This window comes from Leptonychotes weddellii, chromosome 6 (assembly GCF_054177405.1).
Source record: "Leptonychotes weddellii isolate Sample4059 chromosome 6, ASM5417740v2, whole genome shotgun sequence".
Taxonomy (NCBI): domain Eukaryota; kingdom Metazoa; phylum Chordata; class Mammalia; order Carnivora; family Phocidae; genus Leptonychotes; species Leptonychotes weddellii.
This window is the reverse complement of record NC_138374.1, coordinates 116672381-116690872: the sequence shown is the minus strand read 5'-3', so window position 1 is coordinate 116690872 and position 18492 is coordinate 116672381. Positions and strand designations below refer to the sequence as shown.

At 49.4% G+C, this 18492-nt stretch overlaps 1 protein-coding gene across 1 annotated transcript; it reads left to right on the top strand.

Moving 5' to 3' along the window:
* The first annotated feature begins 11993 nt into the window (after window positions 1-11993).
* On the top strand, window positions 11994-15916 carry AVPR1B (arginine vasopressin receptor 1B). Its single transcript, XM_006741808.2, has 2 exons — window positions 11994-13369; window positions 15531-15916. Exons 1-2 carry the CDS (start codon window positions 12430-12432, stop codon window positions 15851-15853), a joined length of 1263 nt encoding a protein of 420 aa, XP_006741871.1. The 5' UTR covers window positions 11994-12429; the 3' UTR covers window positions 15854-15916.
* The last annotated feature ends 2576 nt before the right edge of the window (window positions 15917-18492 follow it).

Here is an 18492-nt window from a genome sequence, read left to right as displayed (position 1 = left end):
AAACTACCGAGAGGACACAATGTATTCCAGTCTGTTTTGTGGGTCTAGGCTCATGTCCAGTGGGAATAAAATCTCTTCTTCTATAACTGTTTGACTCTGCCAAATCTCCCTACCCCAACCCTGGGTTCCCACTACCCCACCACTGGGGTGTCCAATGTTACCCCTTTGACTTAAGGCAATTATAGCCTAGGCATTCTCTTTGAATGTATGAGAGAAGTAATGCCTCATGGAAATGATTTTCAAATCTTTTTTTTTTTTGGTCTTAACAGAAAACCTCTTTTGTTCCTAATAATAAAACCTGCTCTGGCTGAAACAGGGGAGGGGGCCTGAGCCTTCCCCTCAGGCTCACCTTTGCTGGGCTGGTCTCTTGAGACATTTGTGCAGAAGCCCGAGGCTACTGGGAACACTGTTTAAAAAGCTCTGTTACCAACAAACCAACCATACAAACTCATTGGTGGGACAACTGGGGAAACTGGAATATGTACTGGGGATTAGGTGAAACAAAGGACTTATTGCTCGTTGTGTTCGGTATGATACAGTATTATGGCTATGTGAGAAAGTAAATGGTATTATAGTTATGTGAGAAAATGTCTTTATTTTTTAAGGATTCCTATTCCATGATGTCTGGGATTTGCATAAAGAAGAAGTAAATATGGAAACATGAAAATAATGTTACAACCAGGTGGTACTATCATAATATTCTTTCTGAAAAATGCAAAAGCAATGCTTTCGGCTGTGATAGGCATGGGCAACACAGAAGGAAGGAATAGGTGACCCACACAGTTCTCCTCTGAGGCCTCAGAAGCTGGTTGCAGAGCAGGGCACCGAGGCCATGGGGGGGGTGGTCTCCTGCATCCCCTCCAGCCACTCACCACCCGGAGTGTTGGCAGGACACCCCGAAACTCTCCTTAGGTAAAGGACGCACAACATTCGTTAACATTAGGTGCTGAGCTGGCCCCAAGCACATCCTCCTTGGCCGTTGGGCCCCTCCTGCCTGTCTCCCCTGAGTAGGCAGGAGCCCCTCTGTGCCCTGCTCTGCCCCGGCACCTGTGGCCTGACAGGAAAATGGAGCAGATCAACGTGTGCCTTTTCTCTGTCTCCCGGGTATCCAGGGATCCTGGGAGAGCGGCTCTCGTTACCAGGAAGCTGCCAGAAGCCTGCTGGGACAAGACTGCCCTTTCCCTTCAGAGACCCACCTTCGACTGCCCACCAGCCGGAGCCGGAGCTGTTCTCGGTCCTCCTTGCTCTGCCCTCTGCCATCGTCAGCCTAGGAAGCCGAGCTGTAGAACCCGAGAAGGGACTTCTGAAATCAAGAAGTACAGCCTCCCAAGCAGAGCAGGAATCCCCTCAGACATTACTGATGGGGGCTGGGCGGGGGCGGGGGGTCACCTGGCTTCTGCTGAAATGTTTCCGTTTGAAATCCTTCCCACAAACATTCACAGAATGCTTCTCTGTGTCGGGCACAGCGCAGGACACTCATCAGGGTCAGAGGCCAGAATATCTCCCAGGGACAGTGAGAACTCGGGAGCAAACAACCACGTGACTACCCGCAACCCGGGACACTTAGATGCCCTGGCCTCCGACTGCAGACCTGCGGCTGGAGTGGATGCTGCCCTGGGCAGAGCTGGGAGCTGGCAGGTGGCACCCCGGACAGGCCTGTCTCCCTGCACAGGGCAGAGCTGGGGGCTGGCAAGTGACTCTGTTCCTTGGTGAGGATGCTGCTCGTCAATATTCTGCTCCTTAGCTTTGCAAAGTAGGAGCTCAGGTCGTGGGGGATACAGGCCTGTGCTAATCACACCTCCCAAGAAGCAGGCATGCTGGAAGGCCAATTTGCAAATGTGTAATGAATGAGCATGGCTGGCCAGTAACCAGAATATTCACATCTGCCTTCCGAGATACCCATTTCCCGAAATGGAATTTATAACCAGGACGTTGCTTGGTGAACACAGAATCAGCCCAAAGGAGGGGGGTGCCTGAGAAGGAGGATTTACTCAGGCTGTGGAGAGACAGAGGAAGAGCCCCACTCAGACCTCTCCACACCTAGAACACCTCAAGTGGACTCCTTTCACTATACGCTTCTTTCTTTCTTTTCTTTTCTTTTCTTTTTTTTTTTTAAGATTTTATTTTGTTTATTTGACAGAGAGAGAGAATGTGAGAGAGGGAACACAAGCAGGGGGAGTGGGAGAGGGAGAAGCAGGCTCCTCACGGAGCAGGGAGCCCAATGCGGGGCTCGATCCCAGGACCCTGGGATCATGACCTGAGCCAAAGGCAGATGCTTAACGACTGAGCCACCCAGACACCCCGTGATACGCTTCCATTAGCCACATAACACCGTTTCGAAACATTACAACTGTGTTCACGTCATTCGTGCTTTCCTGACGTTGTCTTGAGATTCTGGGGGAGGGTGGGCGACTTAATTCCCCCTGGGAAGCCCCCCTTCCACTTCTAGCATTGCCATTTTTTAATTTAAAAAATTAATCGCAGTAGAGTTGACGTATCGCATATTAGTTTCAGTACGAGTATGAAGGAGCAAAGCAGGCTGGATGAAAGAATGCTTTCAATAGGAACTGCCATATAAATATGCTTCTGAGCGCTCTTTGCTAAGAAAAAATAGCACAGATGTGAGGATCCATGGCAGCCGGTGCTCAGGGTGGTGAAGGGACAAAGGTGGGTCCTGGGGACTTTGGCAAACTGAAGAGGGTCTGTCCCTTCTCAAAATGACCACAGCTCAGGTCCCTCAGACGGTGGCCACATGGGAAGGGGGTCCTGAAATGGCCAGATCTGATTTTTTCCAAGAGAAGTTGGTAATCTGGATTTTTAGGTGAAATCACCTGATTTTTTAAGGCGGCAACCAGTTCATTTTTGCAAATGTTCCATGAGACAAACAAAACGTGCCAGGGCCAGATTCAGTCAGTCAGTTTGAAACTTCTGCCTTGTATGGGTGATTACATGTTTTAGAAAATGCTGGCTTAAAAAAATAAAATAGGGAGCAAAAAACAGGCAGATTTTTGTTGTTTTTTAACTATAGAACTTAACAGGGCCAGGGCACCTGGGTGGCTCAGTCGGTTGAGCGTTTGCCTTCAACTCAGGTCTCGATTCCGGGGATCCTGGGATCGAGCCCTGCGTTGGGCTCCCTGCTCATCAGGGAGTCTGCTTCTCCTTCTGCCCCTCCCCACCTGCTCATGCTCTGTCTCTTTCTCAAATAAATAAATAAAATCTTTTTTTTAAAAAAAGGACTTAACAGGACCTTTTAGATATTGACAAGATAGATAAATACTGATAGATACTGATGGGTATTTGGATCTCCAACTCAGGCTCATTGCATGGTCTAAAATCAGTGTCTAAAGATGGCTGTGTCCATTTTCAGCTGCTCATTTGGCTTCATGTTAGCCTGTGGCTTTTCCTGACCTCTCCCCTGAGCCAAGGGGTGCATTTTTCTGAGGTCTCAGAGCCCGTGCACCCACGCAGACAGCATTGGAACTCACGATCAGAGACCGCCTGTCCCCACTCTGGAGGGATGTTCCCATTTCTTACCCAGCTCAATTTTCTAGATACTAGAACAATTCAGCTCTATCCAGAAGCTGCAATTTCTCTTCCCCGGTCAGTCTGACCTCCCGCAAGGACTGCCCTCATTCTTGCTCTCATCCCATGTTCATCATCCCATGTCAAATCTGCCTCAAAGCTCATCACCCCCAACCCCTCCCAAAGTACCTCCTGACTTCCTTCCACCCACCCTGCCTCCCTTGCTGGTTCTGATAACCTCACAGAAAGACTAAGCCCATACTTAGGGCCCGGCAAAGCAGAAACCAAAAAGATAAGAAAAGCACAGCTCTAATGAATGTATCCAGAAAGAAGCTTTTTAAATGTCAACATCCATGTGAACCTTCAGTGTTGTTTTATTTTGAGTTATACTCAGAGAAGGCAGACCATCCATCCTCTTTTCAGGGCTTGGGGCCTCTGCTAGCATAAATGGAATAGTTTTTTCCGGACTGTTTTTATTTGTTTGTCGTCTACAGCTTTCCAGCGTCCAAAAGGAATTGGTGACCGCCTGCCAGAAAAAAAAAAAAAAAAAGCCGCATCTATGATGGGGGCTGACATGTGGCACCTGTCCCTCCTCTGCAGCGCCCCTGCGCTCACCTCCGACCAGACCTCCTGCCTCCAACATCCCTCGCAAGGCCATCCTGGGCAACTGCTGCCGGAGTCATCTTTCTAAAACACACGGTGATTGTACTTCCTTCCTGCTTTGGGGCCATTTCCACCTGCGTGGCAAGCTGCCTAAGACATAAACTACACTTCTTGTTATTTCCGATGTCCTGGTGACTCTCAGACGTCGGTGGGGAACTTATTTCAAATGCAACTGCCTAGTTATCCCCAGAGACTCTCAGCTGGTAGGACCAGGCTGAAGTCAGGAAGCCGCCTTGTATTTCCGGGCAAGTACCCCCAGCACGCTGTGGTGCCTGGAGGTCTATAGACGACGAACTCAGAAGGGTTATCTTGTAAATCTGGTCAGGACCTGGTAGCAGCCGAACCACCTGATCCTCCGGATCTAGAGAAGATTGCCTGAACGCCGACCCCACACACTGTGTGACGTCCACAGGCCCTCGCTCAGTCCCGGTCACCCTGGCTCCAGTGTCGAGCCTGCTAAACACTCATTTTGCATCTTGCAGTTTTTCCTTCAGCTCGGCCTCCACGGTGACCAGAATGAAATATGTTCAGACCAGGTGTGAATTTAGGTCTGACTCTGGGAAGGGGACATGGGTGAGAGACAGTGTGGGCGACATCTTATAGAGTGGCATGGCCTCTCAGGACGAGTTCTGTCACCTCACATGCCCACAGTACCCCGCAGTCTGTCCCATGTGTGGCAGGCAGACGTCCTCTGCGGGGCAACTGCCAAGACCAGCGGCTGACTGGGACTCAGGCTCAGGATCTGTCCCCACGAAACTAATCTGGCCCGTGACTTTGAACTTTCTGGCCCCTTGGCTCTGAGTTTTCAGAATCAGAGCTCTTTCTTGGGTTAGGTACTGTTTTTCAGATGGCCTGTTTTAAATATAAGTCATCTCCCGAGAGGGGTAGTATTTAGCTTTAATAGCTCAGCATGGATCAGGATAGGGAAGAATTGTTCCACCAGAGAATCATGAAAGAGGCACTGCATGTACCTAGAGCTCAACCAATGCAACCACCCCAGCTTACGTGACAGGAAATTGAGGCCAGAGTGAAGAGGTGACCTCGTCACAGGCTCTCGCCCAACCACTGACGGTAACAAGGGAAGAGTTGTGTTTCCCAGCTTTAGAGCCAATGATCTTCCCTGATCCATCTTTCCAGCAAGTGTTTGTTGAGCACCCACCATGTGCCAAGAACCATGGTAAGAGCTGGGGATACTATTATCGAGGATGAGTAGTAGACCCCTTGGTCATTTCACACTGCCTACCTGTACACATTAGCAATGTGACCGAGCTCCCCCCACCGCCCACCTACCGGTGGGTGCACACAATAGGGAAGTGTTGATGAGTGAGAAGATAAATGGAGAGGAGTGTCTCTAATGTGGGCTACTGTCTACCCATCCACCAACCCAACCTGGGCAGTAAAGCCGTGGGATGGGGATCCCTGGGCTGCTGGGCATGGTGTTGGTACGCTGGGAATGTGGAGGGAGGGTGGGGCAAGAAGGATAGGAAAAAGAAGTGCAGATCTCCAGAAACAGGCTTGTGAGGGTCCTGAGCACAACCCGCCCCTCCTTGCATATAGGCTGAATCAGGTGGTGGGGCAGGTACATGGGCCTTCCTAAGGATGCATCTTGACACCTTCTCTGGGGCAGGGCAGGGGGGAGCACTGGAGGAGCAAATGGCACTTGGCAGTTGTCCCCCAACATCCCGCCCTCTCGGGCTCAGCAGCTGAGCCCCTCCCTGCTTCTGTCCCCACCCCAGGGCCACTCTCTCTAGGGCTCCTAGCTTCAAGCACTCAAGCCTACTAAGTCAGCAGGGGACCAGCATTCCCAGAAACTTGGAAGCTATGTTGTGAACTTGATTCTTTGGGAGTCACTGCCATCATTTTATTAAATTCCAAGAAAACTTAATGGAGATCTGATAGCTACAATGAGCTTAAAAGAAAGACTAAAACTTTCTCATGGACTGATGATAACTAAGAGGAGAAGTTTCAGTCATCCTGCAAAGGGAATCAAGGGCAGTGCTATTTGAGCAGAATAGAGTCATCTCCTGTTCTAAGAAGCCATGCCAGAGAGCTAAGCACCCTTTGGAGACTCAATCCCAGCACCAGCGGCACCATCCGGCACTAACTTGGCTTCTCCTCCTTTGGAGCTGAGCTCTTCCCTGGAGCTGGGCATGGGGAGCACTCATGGGCACTGGATGCCCTCATCTGCACCTCTCACAGCCACGTGTTCAGTGGGATGTGGTCTGAGAGGTTCCCAAAGACGCTGCACACAGGTAACTGGAGCCTGGCCTCGTGGGGCTGTTGGAATTCTCAGTGGGATTACAGTCACTCCTTCCTCTACTCTCCAGAAAACCTGTCAAAAGGCAGATTACATACTATGCACATGATTATACTCCTCTTTCTACTTTTGTGAATATTTAAAATTTTCTACAATAAAGTTGGAAAAAAAATGAAGGAACATTAACCGGCAAGGATATTTCATTTACTCATTTGTGCCCATTAAATTGTGAATTCACATGTGACAAAAGTTTATTGAGCTTCTGTTATACACAAAGCACTGAGTTGGCCTTATTAGCTTCAGTGCTGAAACTTTTGCCTCACAGCAGTGGATCAGATCTCTGTGGATGAGCCCTGGGCATTTTACACTTTGTTCAGGAGATTCTCACATACAGACAGAGGGGAGAGCCACTGCCTGAGGGGGTAATGGGGAAAAGAGCAAGGAACACATGGGTGGGTTTGGGTCCTGACTCTCACCTCTGATATCCATGTGATGTTGAGAACCTCACTTGTGTCGTTGGCTTTCAGGTTGGACTTTCTTCTGGAAAATGAGAGAATGGAACTTGATAGTCTCTGAGGTCCTTTCCATCACTCCTCAGCCTCTTGGCCTGAACCAAAATATAAGTCCCTTTCAACTCCAACATTCTGTGACTGTACAAGCTATTTTATGGCAAGAGGAATGAGTAGAGACTTTCTGGGAGTCCCTGAAATCAACACTGATTAGTCTATCCTCCTATCCTCTACATCCACCCCTTTTACTCATTGGCTCTCCATCAATCTTGGAGTTAAACCAACTTAACAGAAGACAGTGGAAACAGCAAGGCCTACTCCCGGCTGTAAAAGATGCATTAGTCCCAGTAATGGCCCATCTTCCCCAGACCATTTCCTCCATCTAGACTTTTATGGGACTGTGAATCTAGGGTTACCCAGGCAGGCAGAAAGGCCAGTGCCTGATGGATGATGAGTACGACAAAAGGGTACTATATGCTCACCTACCAAAGGGAAGGCCAATAGGTAATGCTTAAAACCCAAAACTGAAGAAGTAGCAGTGTATGTTCGTTATTTAGAAATACAGAAGTTGATAGCAAATAAATCTAATAATGAGTTTTAAAAGGTGGCCTCTGTCAAGAAATACCACAAATCAAGTGAAAAGATCAATGACAAAACAAGAAAAAATATTTGAAATTTAAATATCAAAGGTTCATTACCAAAGTATATAAAGTTTCCAAAAGAGAAAATGAAAAGACCAACAATCACAGAAAAATTCACTAGAGATATCAATAACCATTAGAAAAAGAAGTAAGAATGGCTCTTGACAGGGACACCTGGGTGGCTCAGTCAGTTGAGCATCTAACTCTTGATTTTGGTGCAGGTCATGATCTCAGAGTTGTGAGACTGAGCCCTGCTCCAGGGCTCTGTGCTCAATGGGGAGTCTGCTTCTCTCCGTCTCCCTCTGCCTTTTCCCCCTGCTTGCACATGCGCACGCTCTCTCTCTCCCTTTCTAAAATAAAATAAATAAATCTTAAAAAAGAAAAGAATGGCTCTTGACATTAAGATGCTCAACCTCACTCATAATAAAAGGCACACAAATTAAAACTATACTGAGATACTATTTTTATCTTATCAGATTGGCACAAATCCAAAATTTAAGAACACACTGTTGGCAAAACTATGGGGAAATGGGTACCCTCATACATTCCTAGCGGGAATGCAATTGGTCCAGTCCCTAGAGAGGAGAGTTTGGCAATATATAGTAAAACTACTAATGCAGATACCCTTTAACCCAGCAATCTCATTTCTGGAAGCCTACCACAAAGATATACTGGCAAAGTGTAGAAGGAAATATATACAAGGCAATTTATTGAAGCATTACTTGTAATATCAAGACTGGATACAACCAAAATCCCCACCAAAGGGGACTGGATGAATAAAGTATGGTAAGTCCACAAACTGGAGTGACAAGCAACTGCAAAAGGGAAAGAGAAACAACTATGTTCTCCTATGAAGTTCTGTTCTCTGTACTTTTGTATATAGTTAACAAATTTTTAATAAAAAAACTTTAAAAATAGAAGAAAGTTACTACCTCTAGGGAGTTAAAAAATAGAACAGTTTTGGGGGGGTTGTTTTTCTTTCATAATTGCTGTAGAATCATTTGGCTTTTTATACTATGTACATGTAAAAATAAGTATATTTAAAAATTAAAAGTGCAGAAGACCACCATAAATACACTACTTAATGGTGAAATTTTAGAAGCAGTCTCATTAAAGTCAGAAATATCAATGACGCCGGCTCTTCAAATTTGTGGTAGAGTCTTAGCCATCACAATAAGGCAAGAAAAAGAAATGGACTGGGAATAAAAGACAAAGAAAGATCATTGTTTGCAGACAATATTAAATGCACAGATAATCCAAAATAATTTACTAATAAGAGTGTGTAGCAAAATTGCTGAATATAAGAGCAAGACACAAAAATCAATATTGTTCCCATATGCTGGCCATAACTAACCAGAAAATGTGATAAAACAAAATTCTGTATATAATGGCAACAGAAACTGTTAGGTATAGAGAAAGGACTCTATCAAAAGATGGGACATTTATGAAGAAAATTATAAAACATTATTGAAGGACATAAGAGTAGATCTGATTAAAATCATAAACATGAATTTTCCCCAAATTATTCTCTAAACTCAATGCTTCCAGCCAAAAGCTTAACAGAATTTTTCACGGAACTAGACAAACTGATATCAATTTCACTATTTTAAAACTGTGAAAAACATTTTGAAAATAAGAAAAAGAGGAAGGCTTGTTTTTACCATATATTAAGGTTTATTATAAAGCCTTACTACCTAAAATAGTGAAATATTAGAGCAGGGATAGAAAATAAACTAATGGCACAGAACAGAGATCCCAGAGATAGGCTCATACGTATTGTGAACTTGATATATTTATTATACAGGTGACAGCTGAGAAATGATGTACTACTCAATAAATGAAGAAATTGGTTTGCCATGTAGGGAAAAAAATGAAGTTAGGTTCTTACCTGACACATACACAAAAATGAATTCCAGGTGGATTAAAGATGTAAATATGAAAAACAAATGTTAAACATGTTAGAAAGAAATATAGAGGAGATATCTCTGTTCTCAAGATAGGGAACACAAAACAGAAAAGCAGAAACGATTAAAGAAAGTATTGATAACATTAAAATTTAAATTTTCGGTATCACAAATGACCCCATAAACAAAGTTAAAAGTGGCAGATAGAAGAAAATATCTGCAACATATCAGAACACATAAAAGTTCATATCAGAATGTATAAAGAAATTCTACAAATCAGTAAGAAAAATGACCTAATCAAAAATTATGCAGAGGATATGAACAATCCACAGAAGAGGAAACCCGAACAACAAATAAATATATGGAAAATACCCCCAATAACTAGGGATCAGAGAAAGAATAAAAGCAAAATGAGATTCTGTTTCACACCAATCAGACTGGTGAAAATTAAAAAGTCTGACCATGAGGATGTCAGGAAAGTCATGTGCAGCCAGTGGGAGAATAAATCAATACAATGAATTTAGAGATAAAAGTTAGGATATGGTCCTACCTAATTGAAAATTCATACATTGTATAACCCAAGAATACCAATACCCAGCACATACTTCTGGATGTACACCCCAGAAAATTTTCACACATGAACATGAACACAAGGAGGCATACATAAGAATATTCATTGTAGCATTTAAAAAAATAACAAAAAAAAAAAAGAGAGAGAGAGAGCTGAAACTAAACTCAATGATAAATATAGGGTTCAGGATAAATAAAATATGTTATATTCACATGTTTGAATACCATGCAGTAATTAAACTGAATGAACTAGATCTATCCTTTGTACGATCATAGATCTCAAAGATTACCTAGAATTTAAAAAGTGCGTTATGGTATCATTTATGTAATACACAATGTTTTAAAAATGTGTAAATATACATAATTTTAATGACTATATCAAGGAATAAATGGGAACGAGAAAATGGAGACCAGCTAGACAGTCCTTTATAGAAATTTTGCTGTGAACGGGAAGAGATGGCTATAGCTAGAGGTAGGGTATAGTGTCTGAGGAGGGTTATGACTTCTTTTTAATGGACAACACTAGACTTTGTTTGCCTGTGGATGGGAATGAACCAGTAGAGAGACTTAAAATTATCATTCATAGAGAGCAAAATCCTCGAGAAGGTGGAGCCTGGGCTGAAGTGCAGGAGAGGATGCTACAGTATTTTGGGGGAGAGATGGTGTTTGAACTTGGCAGTGGGATGAAGTGGAGAGGAATGTGTAGGTGTTTAGGAGGTAATCTCTTCAAGAGATGATGTTAATTGCGTGGGTGGGTGGATGACACTGTAAAGGGGCATCTGGTTTGATTCAAGGGAGAGACAAGAGGACCTCTGATCAATGATGGACCCTGTGCTTCCTGAGGGTGGAGGACTATGCTGTTGTCACTCCTAAAGAACTTTCTATCTGTTCCAGAGAGAATCCCAATAACCCACCTCGTGTATTTATCTGTCCCTGAGCACCAGTGCCTCTCACATACTGGGCGTTAGTAAGGTCCCCTCTCGGAAAGGCACACCGCTCGGGTTAGTCCAGCGTCTCCTGCATACTGGTTCTGTGATCTTCTAGAGCAAGTCACACCACTTCTCTGGGCCTGTTTTCTATCCCCACAGGGTGGTTAACCGCCTTTGCCATTTGGCCCATGAAACACTGTGGGGAGGTGGCAGGTTAAGACTTCTGGGGACACACATAGTGGAATTCCTCCCGTGGGCCGCTCCCACCCAGAGCCCCAGGGCTTCCAGGTCCAGCCCCTTCCACCCGGGGCCTCTGTCCTATCTCCACCACCGCTCCCTCTCCACACGGGTCCTCACTTTTTCTTCCTGCCTTATGACTCCAAGTCTCCCACCAGACTCTCACCTTCCTGCCTTATGGCTCCAAGTCTCCCACCAGTGGCTGTGGTCAGACTTCCCGGCCAAGGGCTTGAGGGCTCCGTGGAGGGGCTCCACGTCGCCCACCTGGCCACCCCGGCAGACTCTGGACCCTTCGCTGGCTAACAGGAAGCCCGGGGCAGGGGACACTCCCAACAGTGCTGCTGGCCTTAGGGGCCCCGCCTCCGGGAGTGACCACACCCTATTCCCTGCGTGTGCACCTGTCTTGGGGGACGGTCCAAGGGCTCCTGGGTGCGAGCATAGATGAAGTCATCTGTCTGCGGGTCCGGGGGTCTGGCAGGCCTGTGAGCGCTTGCCTGCGTCTTCCGCTTCTCCGGGTCTCTGTCGCTGCTCCGCTGCCTCGCCGTCCCTTCTCTCTCCACCCCCGCCCTCCGTCCCTCCCCAGCCTCTCGGTCCTCCTGCGGAGCCTCACTCCGCCCTCCTCTGCAGGAGCCAACCGGCGCGCCCAGGGGCCGCTGGGCTCCCGCTGCAAGCCCATAAAACCCGCTCGGCTCCAGCCGCTGCGCTCCCCGCCCGGCTGGTCAGGGCTCCGGGCCGCGCGGGCTTCGCTGGGGCTTCCAGCCCAGCCGGCGATGCCGATGGCCCCCACCTCGCCTCCAAGCAGGCTTAGGGACATTCGCTTTCTGCTTCCAGAAGAGTTGAGAAAGTGAATTTGGGGTGGATTGGGAAGTGGTGGCAGCTCCCCAGGCTTCCTTCCCTTCCAGAAGCCTCAAACATTCTTCTTTTCCTGACACCCTGTCTCCCTCCCTGAGCCCTCTTTCTCTTCGGGCCTAAGCTTCCCTCCCCATTGTGCGATCAGTATCTTCTCCTTCCTTATCTCTTTCTCTCTCCTCCTCTCTATTTCTCCCTATTTTCACTTTCTCCCTGTCATCCCCCACTTCTCCTTTCTCGCCATCTGAAAACTCACCACTCCATTTCAGCCAACAAACCTCTCCACTTGCCCCCACACTGTCCGTCCCTCTCTCTCCCTCCTCCCCTTCCCTCCCAGCAAAGTCAGCCATGGATTCTGGGCCTGCCTGGGCTGCCAACCCCACTCCCTGGGGCACCTTGTCTGTCCCCAATGCCACCACACCCTGGCTGGGCCGGGATGAGGAGCTGGCCAAGGTGGAGATCGTTGTCCTGGCCACCGTCCTGGTGCTGGCGACAGGGGGCAATCTGACTGTGCTGCTGACCCTGGGACAACCAAACCGCAAGCGCTCCCGCATGCACCTGTTTGTTCTGCACCTAGCCCTGACTGACCTGGGTGTGGCGCTGTTCCAGGTGCTGCCCCAGCTGCTGTGGGACATCACCTACCGCTTCCAGGGCCCTGACCTCCTCTGCCGGGCCGTCAAGTACCTGCAGGTGCTCAGCATGTTCGCCTCCACCTACATGCTGCTGGCCATGACGCTGGACCGCTACCTGGCTGTTTGTCGCCCCCTGCGCAGCCTCCAGCAGCCCAGCCAGTCCACCTACCCGCTCATCGCTGCTCCCTGGCTGCTGGCTGCCATCCTCAGCCTGCCTCAAGTCTTCATCTTTTCTTTGCGGGAGGTGATCCAGGGCACTGGGGTGCTGGACTGCTGGGCAGACTTCCGCGTCCCTTGGGGGCCTCGGGTCTATATCACCTGGACCACCCTGGCCATCTTTGTCCTGCCCGTGGCCATGCTCACAGCCTGCTATAGCCTCATCTACCACGAGATCTGTAAGAACCTAAAAGTCAAGACACAGGCCGGGAAGGTGGAAGGAAGGGGCTGCAGGACTTGGGACAGGACCTCGCCTCCTGGCCCAGCTGCAGCCACACTGGGGCTGCCTTCCCGAGTCAGCAGCATCAGCACCATCTCCAGGGCCAAGATCCAAACCGTGAAAATGACTTTTGTCATTGTGCTGGCCTACATCGCCTGCTGGGCACCCTTCTTCAGCGTCCAGATGTGGTCTGTGTGGGACAAGAATGCCCCTGATGAAGGCAAGTGTGTGTCTGTAGGGGAGGGGAGTGGAAAAGAGCAGGGAAGGGAGAACAGCAAGCTTAGGACAGGGTTCTAAAGCGTCCCAGGGCCTGGCCGGTAACAGATGAGCGAAGGAATTATGAAAGGTGGTGCCTGTCTCCCCCGCAAAGGGGCAGCTACAACTCCCATCCAGCTTACGGATGCCATGAGTACCTTTTATATAAAATTTCCGTCGTTTAAATTTGAGGCACTTAATTTAAACACTTAAAAATATTATGTGGCCTTAGTGAAATATGACTGTCCCCTGTGGAGATGGATTTATCATTAGCAAGGGCCTCTCTGAGCAAGGAGGGCAGGAACAACGTGTTACCTTACAAGACAATGTGCTCTCTCAGAAAACTGGAAGCCCTTGGAGGCCCTTCTAGCGGCTGAGGCCATTACTTTAAACCTACTTGCCAGTACACCCAGTTCCTCTCCATAGCACGCTGGCTTCCTGGCCTCTTGTCCCTGAGTCTCTGGTTGGAGCCTGTCTCCTTGCCCTTGCTCCCGCTCCGAAGGTCAGCTGAGCTCCTGCCGGGATGCAGTGCCCTCAAGGGCTGAGAGGTGGAGCCTCTGCAGACCGTGGTGGTGCTCGGGCCACATTTCCAGCCCCTGCACCGGGCCTGGCTCCGAGGGGGCCCAATCAAACAGATGTTTCCCAGGCGAAGGCTCTCATGGAACCCCTCAGCCCCTGGCCTAATCTAGGGAGCGGGTAGGGTGAACACCACCCCCTTAGCCAGAGCAACTTCCCACGTCTTCCACAGCTCCCTGGTATTGAGAACTGGGGAGCAGGCCAGAATGTGGGAAAAATGAAGGAGACTCTGTTTGTTGCTGGGATGGGTCCCTCCTCCACCTATAGGTACTCCCCCCGCCCCCACCTCTCTGCCCTACATGGGTCAGTCCAGGCCCAGATGCCTTCAGCGTCTCACCACTGTGCTTCATGTCTTCACTCAAACGTTCTGACCCCGCGTCTTCCCTTTGCTTGGGCTATGAGTAGCCGCACCCACGAGCGCATCTATGGGTGAGGTGCACAAGGAACCAGAGAATCTGAAGATTTCACAGTGCTTTACAGAGTAGGCACTTAAGCTTTGCCTTTGAGTTTGTTGGCTGAAACTGCACAAGGGTGCAGGATGGCTGTCTTAGAGTCGGTGGACCCGGCTTCCCGTCTGTGCCATAACCCCTAAGATTCCTTAGAGCTTTGACCTTGCTTTCAGTGATTCCACAGCCTCTGCTGAAGGTACCACAGTGTGCAACCTGTGCCAGGCCGGAACGTGGGGCATCCCGCAGGAGGTCAGAGTCCGCCCTGGAAGCTGTCCTACGGGCCTATGGAGCTCCATGTAATCTTCAGAAAGAATCTTGTGTCTGGAAGACATTTTATCAGTCTGCACTCTCCTATTTTGACTGCACAAGAGAGAAACTAGTTTTTCCCTGCAGGATGGTGCATTCCCTGGGTATAATCTCTGAGGACACAGAACAAGTATTCATCTGGAAGGGGACGCTTGGGTGCCCTGTTCCCAGTGGCTGCCCCTCCGTGCAGTCGGAGCTGATGCCATGGTACGTGCAGGGCGGTCAGGCTGATTGCCCTCCCAGGCCCCCAGCAATGGCCTGGCACTGTCAGCGCTCACATGCTCAATGCCTGAGTGACAGGATGAGTGGCACTGCCCCGGAGGCGTGAAGGAGGACAGAATCCAGAAGACCGGGTGTACCCGTATCTATGACATAAATGAGAATGGGGCTCAAAGGGGCCTGAACTTGGCCTAGACTCATAGTTATTTTCCCTGCATGACAATCGAAGTGTCTCATTCTAGATCTCCATCCGTTCGGGGATTCAAGGTCTAGGTTTTGGAACAAAGACACCGTGTCCTCTTTGGGCTGGTCCTGTCCCTGACTATGTTTACACCTTGAAAGTCAGCTTGGAGCAAACCTCAGCTCCTACCCTGACCCTATAGTCACAGACAAAACCCACAGACAAGTCCCAGGTCCAAGTCCCAGCTGTGCTCCTTTCTAATTATAGAACCCAAGTGAGTCCTTTCTCCTCTCTGGGAACTCAGTTTCCCCCTCTTCTCAGTGAGGTCTTGGACTCTCTCCCAGGTCCCATCCAGCTCTGTAATTCTAAGGCTTCTTGTGTTTATCCTTCTACAGATTCAACCAACGTGGCTTTCACCATCTCCATGCTCTTGGGCAACCTCAGCAGCTGTTGCAACCCCTGGGTCTACATGGGCTTCAACAGCCACCTGCGGCCGCGGCCCCTGCGCCACCTGGCCTGCTGCGGGGGACCCCGGCCCCGCAAGCAGCTCTCCAGCGACAGCCCCTCCAGCCGCCGCACCACGCTGCTGACCCGCTCCAGCGGCCTGCCCACCCTCACGCTCAGCCCCAGACTCAGTGGGGGCCCTGGGCCCGAAGGCTCACCGAAGGACTCAGCGCAGGTGGATGGCGAAGCCTCCACTGAGACCATCGCTTTTTAGGGAACACTCGCCCGCGGGGCTAGCGGAGGATCTCTGCTCATCTCAGCACCGGCTGTAAAAGGGCCAGGGTTGGAGTTGGGGGGAGCCCACTTTGAGGCAGGGTGAGGGGGCCCGGTGTTACAGGTGCCTCTGCTGTGTGGGCGGACCCTCGTTTGCTCCCAATCTCACACCCTGGGAATCAGAGAGTCAAAGCAACGGCTTCCCTGATCCTGCGCCTTCACAGCGTGCCTGGGAGCCCACCCATGTGGTGGGTACGGTGCCCCATGTCTCAGGCAGGCCTAGGCTGGCTCTGTCTGGGGGTCCGCAGGTGGCAGGGACTCGGGCTGGTCTTCCGCCTTGACTGTTTGTCCCCATCCTAACCTGACTAGCACACGCAGCGCAACCAGGAGCGGGGAGAAGTGAAAACTTGTGAGAAGGAGCCTATTTCTCTATCTAGATCCTAGATTTGTTTGTCTTGTGCAGGGGGCTCCTTTCATGAAGGAAACTGAAGGGGGGCTGGGTGGCGCAGGTCCAGCAGCTTTGCCCGCTGCGCCCGCCTGTCTGCTGAAGCGGGGGCAGGACTTAGTACAGCACCTGCTACTAGTAAAAATTCCACAAATGCTAGCTTTTCTTCTCCCATATCAACCACTTTTATAGGATGGGTGACAGGGCAAAGTAGGCCCTCAGTGGTGTGACCCACTGGGAGGGGGCATGTGAGGGGGGGAGGAAAGAAGGTGAAAATGATCACAATAAGATTAAGACTGGACGAAGCCTCTGAGGCAGCCCACGTTGGTGGCTCTCTTTCCTCGCCCAAGGGATCCACACTGTGCCTTCCTCTGGGACGGCCCAGAGGAGACATCCTTATAGAAAGTGTGGCTGGATCATGGCTCTGGATTTCCTTGAGGCTTTTCATAGCTTCCCTACGAGCCATGCATGCTGTGAGGAGGTCAGGAGCCCAGGATTTGAGACTCAGCTCTGCCTTCAGGTGCAAGTATGACCTTGGGCAGGTCCTCTCCCTTCTCTGGGCCTCCGGCTTCTCACCTGTTAGGACAGAGATAATCCATAAGGTCTTTCCCAGCTCTACCCTGTCATGACTTTGCAAGACTGGGCATGGGGTTACAGTAGAGCCTTTTCTAACCAATAGGCTCTAGAAGAATTGTTGGATTTTCATGACAATGACATTTATACCCTTTGACTCAATTCTAGTGACTGTGGGTCCCGCCATGGCCATACTGTCTACTTTTGCCCTCAATTCTGTGATGCTGAAACCGGGAGATGCAGCCGAGCTGGTAGACTCTGGGGCTTTGCCCTGTTCCTCCTCATTATCTCCAGTGGGATTTAGATCACGGGGTGGTTCCCCCCCACCAGTTCCAGTTCTAATCTAAGAGATGGCCTTGATGGTGGAAAGAGCATCAGCTGAAAAGTCAGGAGAACCGGGTCTTGGTTCTGCCACCACTGATGACCAACATGGGGAGAATGCTGGCTAATCCTTCATCTCTGTTATGAGGGTCAAATAGGACCATGGATGTGAAAGAGGTTGGTAGACCCAGGAGTTCTCTACTAGTGGAAGGGGCTGCTAATCTAATTAAGAGCCCCTGAGAGCAGCTCCAGGGAACAGGTTCTCTGCCCTCTACTCCTAGGGAACTGCAGGAAATGGCTGTAAGTTTGAGCTTTAAGAGGTCACTCAGCTCTGAGAAGCTCCTTTGGGTTCCTTAAAAGAACCTAAACTGACTGTTGTGAGTGAGCAAAGTGTCCCTAGCCTTCATTGCTAAAGAACCAGGGAGTGGGACACAGACCCTAATGGGACCAAGGCTCAAGGCAGATGTGAGGGCCCACGGTCTCTCTTCACTGCGTTCTGTTGCCCATGTCAGTCCCTGACATCCAACCACTTCTTCCTCGTCCATCCATCCTGGTGGAGCTGGGCTTAGGAGCCTCCCATGCCAGCATGAGCTGCTGAAGTTTCTCCTGCTCTGCGTATATAAGCCAAACCGCCCCTCCCCTTCACACCACAGGTCTTGTCCCTCGTGCCCAAGTCAGTACTGGGCGAACCGTTGCTCATCGTGATAACTGGGAGGTAGAAGGGACACCAGCTTTGTACTCCAAAGACCCAGGTTTGAGTCCTGCTTTTGTCCCTCTTCTATCTGATCTTGGGCAAGTCCTCTAATCCCTCTGAGCAATGGTTTCCTCCTTAAATAGGAACAATAATGCCCACCTTGTTGGGGGGGGGTGTGGTGGGCTGTAAGACCGTAGACCATAGAACACTCTACAGGGAAGATCATGATGGCCCGGCTCCAGATTGCATCTGGTGAGTAACCTCCTATGGGAAGCATGAAGGAAGGTCTCTTGTCTGGGGGGGTTAATCTCACTTCTGACAGCTAACCCCAGGAGAAATGGAACTGGCTGTTTCTTGGCTGGGCACTTTTGTGAAATGTTTATGCCATCCTGTGGACTCTATAGAATACAGTACTTCAGTCCCTTAGACCCCACATGAGAGCAGGGGGGTAGGGGGTGGGCAGGGCCGAGAACGGCAGAAGGTGAATGGTTGACTATGGAGATTTCTCAGAATGGTTTTTTATGTTTGCTATGGGCCAGTAAGTTTCCAGATATCTGTGTCTGTGTTTTGTATGTAAATAGGTCTTTTATTTATCAAGGGGCTCTAG